This window comes from Cornus florida, unplaced genomic scaffold (genome assembly GCF_030987335.1).
Source record: "Cornus florida cultivar Cherokee Brave unplaced genomic scaffold, ASM3098733v1 CherokeeBrave_3.0.0_Hap2_Chr11, whole genome shotgun sequence".
Taxonomy (NCBI): Eukaryota; Viridiplantae; Streptophyta; class Magnoliopsida; order Cornales; family Cornaceae; genus Cornus; species Cornus florida.
The window spans coordinates 45,030,505-45,046,073 of NW_026775581.1; the positions used below are offsets into that span (position 1 = coordinate 45,030,505).

The 15,569-nt window shown below is 35.1% G+C and overlaps 1 protein-coding gene across 3 annotated transcripts; it reads right to left on the reverse strand.

Annotated features, from left to right (window-relative positions):
- Positions 1-939: 939 nt before the first annotated feature.
- LOC132284388 (two-component response regulator-like APRR1) lies at positions 940-12,890 on the reverse strand. Of its 3 annotated transcripts, XM_059786489.1 has the most exons (7): positions 12,797-12,890; positions 12,086-12,561; positions 10,651-10,812; positions 10,420-10,553; positions 9,815-9,982; positions 5,482-5,551; positions 940-2,436 (listed from the first exon to the last, which is right to left on the reverse strand). In XM_059786489.1, exons 2-7 carry the CDS (start codon positions 12,222-12,224, stop codon positions 1,436-1,438), a joined length of 1,674 nt encoding a protein of 557 aa, XP_059642472.1. In that variant the 5' UTR covers positions 12,225-12,561; positions 12,797-12,890; the 3' UTR covers positions 940-1,435. The 3 variants fall into 3 exon arrangements, with proteins under 3 accessions (XP_059642472.1, XP_059642471.1, XP_059642473.1); XM_059786488.1 differs by having other exon boundaries at positions 12,086-12,890; XM_059786490.1 differs by having other exon boundaries at positions 940-2,409; positions 12,086-12,882.
- Between the last annotated feature and the right edge of the window lie 2,679 nt (positions 12,891-15,569).

Below are 15,569 nucleotides of genomic sequence, written 5' to 3' on the forward strand. Positions count from 1 at the left end.
TGGCAATGACCTAATTTCGACTTCGAAAATAACTCCAATCACATAGATGAAATTGGCTGCAATGTAGAGCTTGTCTCAAGCTTACAATGCTTGTCCCCTAACTTCTCTGAGACTAAAAAGTTTGGAACATTTGAAGTTTGGGCCAATTTTCTATAATTTTCAATTGAGCTTTTGTCCAACTACTCCAAATAATTCAACGCCGGGTATCAAGCATCAATTATGGCAGTTAAAGGGCATGATGGTGGCAATGGTGACTTAAGCTTTCAAAGTTGAAGAGATGGGAGGAGGACATGCACATATATGAACTAACTTTGTGCACAACCAAAACAGCAAATGCCCCGTGATTCCTACTCTTATCACCCACCCACACACACACACACACACACACACACAGAAATACACTTGTTCTGGTGGCACAGTATTCCCCTATATGTATATGCATGTTTGTGTAACTACTCCTAAATCTACAACTTAGGGTTTAACTGATAGCCATAGTGTGAGAGTTGTTGTGGGTATCGAAGAGAATAGTCTCATCCTAAAGGAATGGGGGTTAGCAGCACATCTTTAAATCTACCATTATAACAAACAATGCTCATGCATTACTTCCTATTGAGGTAGTCATTCCATTCCTTGCTTTGGCAGCTCAACAAATTTCAAAACACTTGATTTTGATTATGATTTTCTAGGAAATTTGATCATATAGCGGGGCTAAAATCATGAATTACGTGTAAATTGCCATTCCAGTAGCAAACAGCAATATCATTAGGGCAGATCCAAGTCATGAATATTAACCATTTGTTTCAAGAACAACGTATTAATTCCTTAACTAATGCTAGATCTCTCTATATACGCCAATTCTTTGAGTCACATTCTCATGAATTAAATCACATGTAGCATGATCATGTCATGAATTGGACAACAATATTAGCTTATTAAAAGTTCTCATAAAAATGTCAGCTTGGCTTCATTACCTTAATTCGAATGTGGAACTGCACGTAAATTAGCTTCTTTTCTGGAGTTCCGAGAAAAAAAACATTTCTTCGAAGGAACTAGAAGGGCAAAGCCATCAAGCTTTCGGATTCAAACAACAAATACTATTTTAAGCATAAAGCTTCCTGCCTCTGATATGGATAACCTGCATTTGGAATCCTGATTGAATAGCCCCTCATGATAGTGCCCCTTCTCAGCCATCACCAATGTTTGGCACTCATATGAAGAAATTTATGATCACGCTAGCTGGCCAGTTTCAATAGGAAGCCAGAACCAGTTGATTGCAGAGCTCAAGATAATCTTATACCCCAGAACCAACACTACAACATACTGAAGCGTCAATTCAATCATCCATGAGCAGTATCACGGAATAAAGGCACAGATAATTTTATCAAAGGAAGCTTGCCACTTGAAGGGAACAGGCATAGTAGAAATGAAAAGATCCTTAACGAGCAGCGCAGTTTTTCATTGGATCCTCCTCCGGAGAATAATCTGGAGGTGCACGGTCTTCCTCATCCTCCTCTGCTTCATCCTCATCAGAATCAACAGAAACAGGCTGCCCATTGAGATCCACATTTACGCCATTCATCTTCCTCACAAATTGTCCCCGCACACGAGGCCTCCTTTCGGCAAGCCGTTTCCTGTTTACATACCTAATTTTCTTGTCGAAACAACGTTCCTTTCTCTTCTGTCTAAACTTGATCAAGGCTGCCTCTCTCCTATCAACTTTACCTAATTTCCCCTCAGTTGAAGATGGACTTCCATATGAAGGCAAAGGATGGGTAGTAGGTATCTGGCCTCGCTGTAGGCACGTACTAACCGGGTAACAGGGAAATGATGCCAGTCCTGGTACATGGGGAGGACATTGTGAGATATGATTGTACTGAGGCAACAGAGCTGGAGTAATATGGTTTTGCAGATCTTGCAGGTTCTTTTGATACAATTGCGCTGATGATGACATCATAACTTGATTCATTACTCCTGAAATAAAATATGGATAAGCAGTACGTGCGTGGAAACCTGTAGCTTCATGGTGAGACTCATTTCTCGGATGCACATGCACCTGAGAGAACTCTTCCTTCCTATTGTTCCCTTGTCGTGGAAATTCCAGTCGTTCAGGAGGAGTGGAAGACATCTCCACTGATAGAGGATCATGGATACTTCTAGTGCTTGATAAATCATCTCCTTGAAAATGATTTTCACATGCCTCTCTATTTTCTTGTCCTTGAGTATCATTACACACTTGTCCAGTCCATGTGGCAAGTTTCTTATCAATGCTGAATTGCTGAGGAGCATTTTCATCAGCAGGGGCAACCCCTTGGGTGTTGCTTGTGAACATGCCTGATTTGACATATGTAAAGAAGGCTGAAGACTCGCCTATCTTAAGCTCACTCTTCTTAGGGTATGACGAAAATTGTTCTGAAAATTTACCAGAGTTTTGATTACCTTTCAAGTGGGGAAGGATGAAAGTACATAAGAATAAATAAAAAAAGCTGTTAGCCTGTTACCTAGGTGGTGTTTGATAAAACTTTAAATTAATTACGAGTTGAACTCTGAAATTGCAAGTCTGAAAACCAGTTTGATAGTAACTGGATTCTAATTGCTGAATTTATTCAAATTGTTTGATAAGTATAAAAAACTGAAGTCCAGAGAAATAATTAATCTTACAAAGCAAAAAAACAATAATATATGCCATAATTGAAACAAAAACTTCAGTCAATTATAAACTTGATAGAAATTTAAAAAGGGTAAAATTTTATTTTTAAACAATAACATTGAATTATTAATACTAATGAAGAAATTTTTTTGTGGTTAATGTACTGGCGGCATCTCTTCATAATTGACAGTTGAGACACACAACACCTACATATTAATATACATATATAAACACAAACATGCGTGCATGTATGCATATAGAATGACAATGACATGATATCAAATGAATGTCTAATATCATGTCGAATAATAAGTTCTCTTTTTTTCTTCTCTATATATATAGAAGAAGAAGAAGAAGAAAAGAGCTCACGAAGATTGAGGGCTGATGAAGATTCATCTGCCAAAAAAGAACTCATACAAGATTGAGGCCTGAGGGCTTTGTGGTCTGTCGAGATTTGGATATGAAAATTAAATGAAAAAACAGAACTGTGAAATGGAGGGGAAATATAAACTAAAAAAAAGTTATCAAGTTGCCTGCATATCCATGACCAACCCGTTAACTTGGTTGTAAAATGACAAAATTGACCTCTTATTAAATGTTGAATTAAAATGCTGAAAATTATTATTTTAATATTACAAAAATAATAAAGGACCATTAAATAATGTTATATTTCAAAATTGTTTAATGTTAAATTACAAAATTGACCTTGCTATTTTAAAATTACAAAAACAATTTAAAAAAATTATTTTCAGCATTTTAATTTAACATTAAAAGGCAAGGTCAATTTTGTCATTTCACAACCAAGTTACGGGGTCAGTCACGGATATGGAGGCAACTTGATAACTTTTTTTAGTTCAAGGGTTTTTTAAATTCTACTAGGAGTTTTATCCACAATTTTGAAAGTATGGGGGGTTGTATTTTAACCCTTTTTAAAATTAGATCTTAAATGCATTATCAGACGCACTTATTTTAAAAACCACTTATTTTGTCCAGTTTTAAGTGTTGAATTGAATTATCAAACTCGATGTATTGGTGGACTTGTTGTTGGTACTCATAGTCATAGAGGGCTGGATTGAGTCACATACCTAATTTTTGGCATTATTAGCATAAAGTGACTATCCTCACATTCAAACCTAAATTCTCACATTTAGCATCTGTGCTTCTACCACTGCACCAAGCAATGGGCTAAAAGGGCATAATCTACATGTATACATATGTGTATATATATATATATATATATATATAATGGTTCGCCGAACCGGCCGATTTGCAACAACTTTTGGAGCATGTCTTAGAACGTATAAATAAGTCACTACTTGTGTTAAATGGTCTTAAAATGTTCAATAAAAATTACTAAATTCATTTTTATTGAATTGTGTTGTACAAAGTAACGCGTCGGAAAATTTTTTGGTTTATGTGCTCAGTAAAAAAAAATTCACGATCGCGATAACTAATTTTGTTCTTATTATACAGATAAGGACCTGAGTCCGTTACACTGCGTCCATGACTGTGAACCATGATATATATACAAAAGAAAAGACAACCAAAAGTTGACCCCCTTGCCCCTTTGATTGTTTCAAACTATGAAGCATAGATATGAACATGAAACGGATATTACAATACGTCAACTTCGTAAAAAGTAAAATATGGATACACAAGGACACGACAATATATATATATTCAAAAACATATACATATAAATTGATATATATGTATTTGTGGATAAATTGAAATCAAAATTGTTTATGTTATAAATTTTGTTATTAACATTTCTTTTTAAAATATGATGATTAATATACAACATATGAGTTAAGAGTTATAATGTATGGATAAAATTTGGACTAAATCGTTATTTGGACAAAATTTTCAACTTTTCTTTACAATACTACAATATTATTGTTGGAAAAGTTATATTTTAATGTTCAAAACTTGTTAAATACGTGTTTTGAAGTATTGAGAAACATCGGATACATGGTCCAAGTACTTGAGAAGTATCGGACACGTGTTAGAAATAAATATATATATATATGTTAAATTATAAATACGTTTAGGAAGTATCGGACATGTATCTGTGAGTATCGGTATCTAACACGAACACGACATGGGTACATCTCTTGTAGAAGCATCCGTTCTTTCTAGGTTTCAATTATCATCCGTAGAGATGGGTGCAATGCATGTGAATTAATAACAACATTCAAGACCTATATAATGACATCAAATTTGCGTTAAATAGGAGGTGCCAAAGACAAGCTGTAGCTTGGCTTTCTTTGTTCTGGTGGGCTGAGGGCAATCACCACCCTTGTGTAAAAGAATATGTGACTAGCATGAATATCAATCCCAATATCAGCAGCTTTCACAAATTTTTGAAAGACAACAAGCTGAACATATGGGATCATTACCGAAGTGCCTCAGATCTTCACCCCCCAAAACCATATAGAATCAAATACGGGAAGAGGATTAGCTCCCAATCAACCAAATTCAAGGACTGCCAGCGGGTGCCACACCCAGTGTAGAAGGATTCCATCAATTCACCATTCTGGAATCATCACATTTAAGATTATTGAAATTGTCAAGGTGCAAGGGGGGCAAACAGCTCTTCATTTTATTTTATTTTATTTATTTATTTATTTATTATTATTATTATTATTATTTTTGTGTGTGTGGGGCTAAAATAACCTATATATATTTAACCAAGTTGAAGCCGTTCTTGAAAGCTTTTAAAATAAACAACATTTAAATTATATAAAAAATCAACCAATTTGATCCATTTTCATTTAATCTCCAAATATACTTCAGGCAAGGAAGGGTCGATGCAAGACTGAGGAATTTCTCACCTGTTTGCCGTTCATTAATTCCTGGCATAAGTGGAGGCTCTACAGAGGCAGCAACAGTGGTAGCACTGGCCTGCAAAATATAAACACACAACAAAATTTCACACCAACAGTGATTGCTAGTTTAGACATTCAATTCACAGAGGAAAAGGAGTCCTTTTATTTAAATACTTATGAAAACCAAGCTCATAGTAACTAACAAATTATTTTAACCTTTTAAGTTGATAGAAGTCGAGCAATGAGCAATGACATGACATGCAAGTTGTGGTGGAAAAATATAGGTACATATAATTTCCGACAAACCAATTACAGGAGGACCCTTAGATACACATACCTGATTGAATACTTTATGTAATAGGTAGAGTAATAGAAATTGTTGGGGATGTCTCAAATTCTTATTGGGTTGGGTTTTGAATTGTAATGGTTTGAGAGTGTTTTGTTATATTTGGGCCCAAAGTAATTGTCCTTGTGCCCCAAGTAGCTGCATTCCTTACCCAACAAGGATTTGTATTACTTTTTCACTGAGCTAGGGTTAGGAAAACTCTATAAATAGAGAGGGAGTTTGCTGGAGAGAGCAGAAAAGAAGAGAAAATATAATGGAGGAGTGAGTGAGTAAGTGAGAAGAGAAGAGTGCAAAGGGGCACCAAGAGCAGAGAGATGCAACTTAATAAAAATTGGTGAGTGTGTGAGGGTAGAGATGATAAGTGTGTAGGTAGAACACCGATGGTAAGGAGTGGTATTGTTTTAAAGCATAAAACGGAAGCGAAGGGATAAATAAAACAAGTAGAAATATTACGTGGTTCAGTCACTAGGGCCTACATCCACGACACAAAGAACCTAAAGCGCTACATCACTTTTATAATATTCTCTCAATTCATATATAATACAATGGTGGAGGCTCCTTTATATAGGAGAAGAAATTATGAAAATTGTAAGAATTAGTTGATAGGAAACAAGGAGGATTTTTCTCCACTGATTCCTGTAGTAACACCAAATCTTCAATAATAGGAAACAACATCAACTACTGAAAGATTTTCCTATTCCTCCATTAAATCTTCAATACTCCCCCTCAAGTTAGAGCATGAACGCCCAACTTGCCATTGGGATGACGAGTAACAACAAAGTGTGAATGATGAAGAGAGAAGAAAGAAGACGAAGAACAATGCTACCGAACACACCGATAGCCCAAACAAGTCAAAAAACTGCCGGAAACAAGACAAAGGTGAGGACAATGCTACCGAACACATCGGCAACCCAAACAAGTCCATAAAAACTGTCGGAGACACGGCAAAGACGAAGACAATGCTACCGAACACACTGGCAGTCCAAAAAAGTCAATAAAAACTGTCGGAGACATAGAAAGGCGAAGAACATTACTGCCGAACAAACCGGCAGCCCAAACAAGTCCCAAATAGCACCAAGAAAACCTTAGCAACATTTCAGATGCTAAGGGAATACCCCAAAATAGGGTCCGAACCTAAGAAGAGAAATTAGGCTCTGATACCATGTTGTAAAGCATAAAACGCAAACGAAGGGATAAATAAAACAAGTAAAAATATTACGTGGTTCAGCTATTAGGGCCTACATCCACGACACAAAGAGCCCAAAGGGCTACATCACTTTTATAAGACTCTCAATTCATATACAATAAAATGGTGGAGGCTCCTTTACATAAGAGAAGAAATTATGAGAATGGTAAGAATTAGTAAATCGGAAACAAGGAGGATTTTTCTCCATTGATTCCTCTAATAACACCAAATCTTCAATAATAGGAAACAACATCAATTACTGAAAGATTTTTCTCCACTAATTCCTCCATTAAATCTTCAATAGGTATGCCGTAAAGGTAGGTATGCCGTAAAGGCTCGAGTATCGAACATCATGTCTTGAGCAGAGAGTGTGTGTACATGGTTAGGTGTTAAAGTCTGTACCGGTATAATTTCTCACGAGGAGTAAGGGAGTTGGGTATTCTCTACAGTTGTATATTCTCTTCTTGATTCCTTATATTGGAATTTCTTCTCTTCATGGACATAGGACAAGTTCAGCTGAACCACGTAAAATATTGTGTTATTATGTGTGCTTGTTTGTGTCTTGCTTCAACTATGCTGAATTAAGGGGATTAATTCCCTAGTGGTATCAAAGCTGAAGGTTCATCCCAGGGAGTTCGATAGTCAGTTGACCGAGGCCAATAAGACATAATAGAAATAATATGACGATTGAGGTGGGGATATTCAGTCAAGGTGAAATTTTTTCGCTCAAGGTGGAGATTTGTTGGGGGATGTCTCAAATTCTTATTGGGTTAGGTTTTGAATTGTAATGGTTTGAGAGCGTTTTGTTAGGCTTGGGCCCAAAGTAATTGTACTTGTGCCCCCAACTAGTTGTATTCCTTACCCAACAGGGATTTGTATTACTTGTTCACTGAGCTAGGGTTAGGAACTCTTTACAAATAGTGAGGGAGTTTAGTGGGGAGAACAAAGAAGAAAAGAGAATGGAGAAGTAAGTGAGAAGAGAAGAGAGTGGGTGGGTGCAAAGGGGCATAAAGAGTAGAGAGATGCAGTTTCATAGAAATTGGTGTGTGTGTGAGGGTAGAGATGATGAGTGAGTGGGTAGAAGGCCAATGATGGGGAGTGCCGTGAAATGCTCAAGTATCCAATATCATATCTTGAGCAGAGAATGTGTGTACACAGTTAGGTGTTCAAAGCCTCTCTTCATGTAATTTCTCATGAGGCCGTAAGAGAGTGGACATTCTATACAATTGTATATTTTCTTCCATGGACGTAGGTCGAGTTCGACCGAACCACGTAAAATATTATGCTATGACGTGTGCTTGTTTGTGGCTTGCTTCCGCTGCGCAGAATGAAGGTGATTAATTCCCAATAGAAATTATAGCCAGAAAACCTATTTCGATATAAGCATCGAAAATTCGTACATTAACTCAACCCATTAATTTTGGGATACGGATGTAAAACCAAAGGAAATAATGGCTCTTGGAATCATCTAAAGAAAAGAGGTAGCAGGTTCCTCTTTTTGAATAAATAATATTCCCTTCGTCGAAAATCTATGTTACATGGACTCGAATACGTGATGCGAGTGTGTATCCACATGTTAGCCCAAATAAAAGGACACATCGAAACAACTAATATTCATATTATTTAATATATATATATATATATATATATATTTATTTATTTATTTTCTAGAGTAAAATTATTTTATGTATCATAGTGTTCAATACAAGCATTTCACTTGTTTTGAAGTAATCAAATAAAAAACTTCAGATATTGTGTGGTTTTTCTAGGTGTATGTCCAACCAGAAGTTTTGGACATATATCCCATACCCATATATGGGTATTGTGTGGCAACAGGGGCAGTTTACCTACTTCTAAAGAGTCTATGTAAGATAGCCCAAAATAAATAACCCTCTTTCCCTTTAGGATGTCCAAAAATTCATGCCCCTTTTGAAAGTCAATATACATGTGTTACTCCCTTCCCTAAATTATCCTTAAATTTTGAAATTATCTCATGTTAATAATGTAAATCTTTAATCCTTGGGGGGCAACTTTTAGGATTTTTGAAGGGAGCCATTCATTTAATCCATGACCCTAAAAAAGTTAGAATCCCTAAAAGGCAAATGTGGACAGAGGTTTTCTCTTCGCCCATTCAATATTTCATTGGAAGAATGTATTAAGGAAAATGATATGTGATTATACCTTGCCCCCTTTTAAGGGTAGTGGAAAACAATGGGGCTGGATAATTGATGTGTATTCAATTCATAGGTACTAGCAATTGATGATATTCTCATATTTGTGACATTAATGTTACTGTGATTAAAGCATTACAAATTACCAATATGTCATCGAGGGGCTCATTAAAGACTTACTTGAACTATTACTTAATAGAAAATGAGAGCTTTTGTTAGAGTGGCAGCTCATCTAGGGTTCCCTCTTCTAGAATCCCTAGGGAAGAGAGTCAAGTTACCCCTAACTAGTATCTTGGTGCACTATCACCCTTTAACGCTAAGCGAAATACGGCAAAGAGAAAACCTCGGACCATACGCATCATCTCTACTTTGTAGGAACTGGGAACTACAAGATCACCCAAGGATGCCTTTGGCATCTTTGTCTTCAGAAAAGAGATGCAACTATGTGAAAAAGACAATTACCTAACTTGCAAACATACCTAGGCAAAATTAAATATCTGAAGGGATTATCGAATTGATGGAGTACAGGACATGGCCCAAGAGCTTGAAATACACACGACCCGCACCTACTATTGGTAACGGAATTAAAAAAAACAAAATTGTTTTAGTTACAAACCATCTCCGAAACACACTCACCTCATCTTCCTGATGAGTTGACACACACATCTCCAGATTGGCACTTTTACGAGACTTCTCATCTGTGTCATCTGAGAAGAGATTAGCGCTGTTTGTATTGGCATCACTAGGATCTGATGCCACCAGATCGATGTCATATTTGAAGATGTTCTTTTCCGCCAGTCCAAGCTGCACATGTAATAAATAATATAAGGGAAAATGACTTTACAAATATTGCTTTATGGAGATCTAATATGTGGCTACAAACAAAGCCAACAGAAAAGCTTAATGACACACAACTTAAACAAATCCAGGGAGGTCGGCTTATAATGGATATGAATTACGGAACAGCTGAAAGAAGGTGGCAGTTAAAGTCGGCAGGTACCATGTATTCTTTTCTGTTCAATATATTATGGTAGAACAATGAGTACAAAAAATGCTCAACCATAAAAAACCAATCAATTTACACACCAATCTCCTAGGTTATACATTTATACCCAGATAAAGGATCTTTTAATTCCATTGACACTGCCTCATATCCATCTATTTTGAAGTGCCGACTAAATTAGATATCGGTAAAGATTTTACTTGAGGTTGAAAGAGGAGTGGTATCATGTAATGCATACCATTTGCCGCCTTCTCCACATGTGAGTCCACAAGTTGAAGAGCTCATTAGTGCGTAAAGGCTTGACAAGGTAATCGGCTGCTCCAAGTTTCAAGCACTTGACAACAACAGAGACATTATCCTGTGCTGACATCACTTTGAAAAATAAAAAGAATAAGAATCTGTCAATATTTAGTGAAGAAAGACATCAAACAATTGAAAAAAACAACAAAATAAACAAAATCATTCTTACTGATCACTGGAATGCGTCGCAACTCTTTATCCCTCATAAGGTATTTCAACATCTTCAAGCCTTTGGCCATTGGTAGGTCAACTTCAGAAAGAATGATATCTATATCAGGCCCCTCGGCATTCAGTGCATCAATCACCTGTCTGGCTGACCTTACAGCAGTTACTGTCAAGCAACAATCATCCGCAGTCAGCCAATGAACCCATGCTCATTTCCTTTATAACAACAGTATGATGGACTACATATAGTGTTCAAAAGAAAGAGATGGGGGGGGGTGGGGGTGAAATATGCTTTAATTAAAGCAGGAAGTAACACATGTGGATACAACTTGAAGGTTGATTGCACATAGGCAGAGTATTCGAATGACTCAAGCCAGATTGCTACTAAGGTTTAAGGCTGTCCATATTACGTGATAGCCAAAAATTCCAAAATAAAGCTCAATAGCTGTGCTTAAAGTTTATAGGCTTTTTGTTTATGACTTCAAGATACCCACTTACAAGATTGGATTCCCTATAGAAGAAAATAATCTAGAAAGAACTATACTATAAAGCGCTCTTAGTTTTGGAACAAGTCATTTCCTAACAAAATACTCATGTTCTGGCTCATAACTGTTCGAATAAATAATTTGAAGTTTATCCAATGGCAATTAGTCTTGTCCCAAGAGACTTACACTAAAGAAAATAGAGATTGTAATGACCTTCAAGCAAATTATTCTTTATTAAATGGATCAAAATTTATTTTGATCACTGTTGTCCAATGTCAATGGATTTATCAATATCTATAGTTAAAGCTTTTCCAGTGAATTTGAACGAGTCTTCACACTTCTGTCCAAGCCTTTACACTTTTATTCCTTCTATCTTGTATTTCTTCTGTTTTGGGGGTTCAAATCATGAATACTGTGTTGTAATGCAACCATCAATTAGAATTGAATTTCAGTCCAAATCATAAAAATTGGATTTTGGTGTGATCAGAAGCAAAAACGAGTGGAACTAAAATAGCTCACTCAAACTATCAAATTAAATTAACCTAGAAAGCCTAACCTTCCTTCAAAAGGGCCACAGCCCCTGTATGAAGCCCATGCCTCTAAATGATTTTAATGCACCTAATTGTATGTTCACCTTCATAAGAAAATAAAACTTCATCCAATGTCTTCCATAATGATTATATACCTTGTTACCTTCTACATACAGATTATAGTCATGCAAATTCTTAAGGTTGCAAGCTTAGAAACAATTCAACAAGCTAATTCCATATCAAACTTCTTTTTCTTTTTTCAATTAATATCCCACATTAAAAATTAAAAAAAAAAAAAAAAAGGGCCAAATTTTCATAGGACTTTCAATCTAATACCAGAAAATATTAGCAACCAACAACAATCAAGGGAAATTAGTGCCTAGCAATTAACCATTACTATGCGTGTGTATATATATTTATGTACCTTGATAGGAGCATTCGCACAAAAGCTTGAACACCTCCTTGGAACTCTTGGCGTCATTATCACAAAGCAAAATCCTCACTTTGCTCCGATCGATAAACGCCTCACCGTCTTTACTCAACACCACCTCATTCCGCTCCATACTCACAATTCAACCAATCACAAACCAAACCCTCTTATAACATCACCTTCTCAAAACTAAGGTCTCGATGAACCCTGAACACCACCATTTTTGTCCATACCACAAGTAGGGGCTTCAGAAACAGAATCAAAACCGAATACTAGAGAACTTCCATGAAATCTCTCGTTTTTCAAATAAGAGAGCGAAACTGAAATCGGAGTTCCGAATTCTAGGGTTTCGACCACAGACTCCATTGACAAATCAGAGTCCTCATCTGGCATATACCAAACCCAAATTTTGATTTGCAGAAATAAAGTGCAACAACTGAGCTGAGCTGTCTGTGTTTTACCATGCTCACCTGCCGCGTACGTTAGCTTTGATCAGAAACGTTAATGATTAACTAAACCAGAAAATTGTGCAACTGAGACAATCCATCAATCAATCCCCTCCGACGACGGGATTAGAAAGATCAAGATGAAATCAACGGCTGACTTTGGATCAAACGGCGATGAAGCGCAAGTTTAGTAACGAACGTTTATTATAATTTATATATGTCTAGTATATAATATATGTATATATTTAGTCTGTGATACCTCAAAGTGACGACTTCTTCTTCCACTTGTCTGCACTCGGCTTTCTGCTAATAAAATATTACTACTATTTAATACCAGTTACGCTCTGGTAGTGGTGGGGGCTAACGTGCGCTGGGATGGAAGGGGACAATAAAGCGAAAGAATATTGTGACTCATGCATATTACAAAGATCCAATCCATGTAATGTGCCCGGGTAATTGGTACTCCTTTCTCAAAATAAATTAGCACTTTTTATATTTTGGAATTTCTCAAAATAAGAGTTTGTAAAAAAAACATAAAAGTTATTATGAGATACATGTCTAGCTGTTTTTGGGTTTCTTTGTTCCTTGTGTCTTGTTTGTTTTTGCCAGGCCAAAAAAATAAAATATAAAAGTTACTATGAGATACATGTCTAGGTTTTTACCTTATTATGAGATTTGTGATTATTGGAAAGAAAAAAAAAAACTAGAATTATAATAAAATTTGTATCAAGATTCTTTTAAGTAATTACAAACTTTATTCAAACTTTTATGTTCTCTTTTTAACTATTTTTTACAAAAAAAAAAAAAAAATTCGCCTGTTTTTTACTAAATTGAACAGTCATATTTGAAGAATAATAATAATAATTTTGTATTAAGGTATTTTGATATGGTTTTATTGTGAAGTGATCATTTAAATAAAATATTGTGTTCAATTTTATATTCAAAACATGTTAATTTAAAAGGAGTCCATGACAACTGTCATAAAGCGCACGTCAAGACAATTTTACTATTCCAAATTTATGGTTTTCAAAATTGTCCATAAAATTTGAAAACTTTTCAAATTAATAAAATAAGAGATTAAATATTGTTGGCTGGTTTTGTAATTTTAATAAAAAATTATAGTATAATATTACTTTTTACATTTCAGAGCAGTGTGAGAGTTCTAGTTTCATTAAAATGAACTCAATTTTAATCCATCCTTGGATAAAACCCAACCATTTTAAACTATGTACCCAGCTCCGACTAGATCAAACCCGTAGAATGAAATTTGATACCCTACGCGGTGGATCGAACGCGTGGGCCAATGAGTGTGTAATGAACATTGCCGCGCATGATAGCGCAGAGGAAGACGTGGATGGAAAAGTGTAAGTAAAAGTGGGGCCACATGGTGGCGGCATGTGAAGATATTTTGTTAGAGATGGAGGGGCGGCCACGTCATGTAAAGATCTTGTGAAGAGGAAATGAAGATTTTGATGCTGCTGAATCAATCAAAGATAGATATCCCCACACCAGTGGTATATACTATATATGTACACAAATGATTAATAAAGGACTTACCATTCAAAGGAAATAAGTGGTACACCCATTATGCACGGACACTCCTATCTCAAGGATTTCGTATGATTTTTTTTTTTTTTTTTGATACGAACACCTACGTCCGAGATTCGGATCCGTATCTGATACTTTTATAAAGTATTTAAAAATTATTTTTTATTCGACACGGCTTAGACATATAAGGGACACGTCTCGAACACGACGAGATATATTTTGTAATTTTTTTAAAGATAAATGGAGTACCTAATGTAATTTTTTAGATGTTTAAAAGTAAAATTTTGAAAAAATAAAATAACAACGGCAGACAAAAGAGTACTACACAGTAAATTTATTTTCTCTCACTTCCTCTCTCAGTCTCTCCTCTTCTTTAATTATCTCTGTGCATAAACAAAACATTTTTTTTTTTTAAATTACATGAACAAGACTTCATGAAAGACTGAAAGTATATATGTTTATTCATGTACATATTTAGCATATTATAACTATGTATTTTCTGCACATCTTCGTTTGGAATTTGAATCAATTTTATTTTTCATTTATTTTCTGTTTTGTCTTGTCTATATTTTTCTTATAACAAAGATGAAATTATTGAAATTGGTTATGTTATTTGTTGTTGTTTTATTTGTAATTTTTTAATTATATATACATGTTTGTTATTAGGAAAATAAATGTGCAAGGTTCTAGTAATTATATTTTGAATATATAATTATATATATATATATTATTTTATACGGATATTCTCGCCGTATTTGTGTCTTATTTTCTTAAAATTTATCATGTCACCGTATTCATGTCATACTCGTGTCGGTGTCTATGCTTCATAGGTGGTACATAATATATACTTTATATGTACACAAATGAATATCCCACACCAATGGTATATAGTATATACTTTATATGTACACAAATGGATATCTCACACCAGTTCTTATCATTAAGTGCACCATGTTAATCTGAGCCATATATGTATAATATGTGTAGGTGTATACACATGACGAAAAAATTCAGATTAATTCAGTACCCCGTGCATCACACGTACTTAATATTTATTCCATTCAAAGAGGCCCAAATGATTTTTTATTTTTTTATTTTTTTTATTTAACTCAAATTACATAACTTTGTTTACGCTTTGACAATGCTATTCCCATTCAAGTGTCTGGCTTTTTTATAACCCACCCTCACTAGTTCCAATCCTGAAATATCATCTCCCCATTTTCATGTTTTATAGTCCCAATGCCCTATCACACTTTGGAAACTTAAGTAATCCCAGTTGTTGCAACTGTGTTTTTTTTTTTTTTTCCCGTGTTTAGGGACAAATCTAAGAGTTCATATAAGAGTGACAAATTTATATAAAGAAATTTTTTCATAATTTTAATAGAAACAATTTCAAAATTTTATAAATATAAATATAAAAAAATATAAAATATAATAATAAAAAATTTCAATAAGGACGGATGCTCTCACGGACCCTTTCACAT

Coding starts and splice junctions, on each gene's coding strand:
- LOC132284388 (XM_059786489.1), bottom strand. CDS start 12,224: ATGGAGCGGAATGAGGTGGTGTTGAGTAAAGACGGTGAGGCGTTTATC. Junction 5,552..9,814: donor CAACTCATCAGGAAGATGAG/GTGAGTGTGTTT, acceptor TATATTTTGCAG/GCCAGTGCTACCACTGTTGC. Junction 2,437..5,481: donor AATTAATGAACGGCAAACAG/GTGAGAAATTCC, acceptor CCCACTTGAAAG/GTAATCAAAACTCTGGTAAA.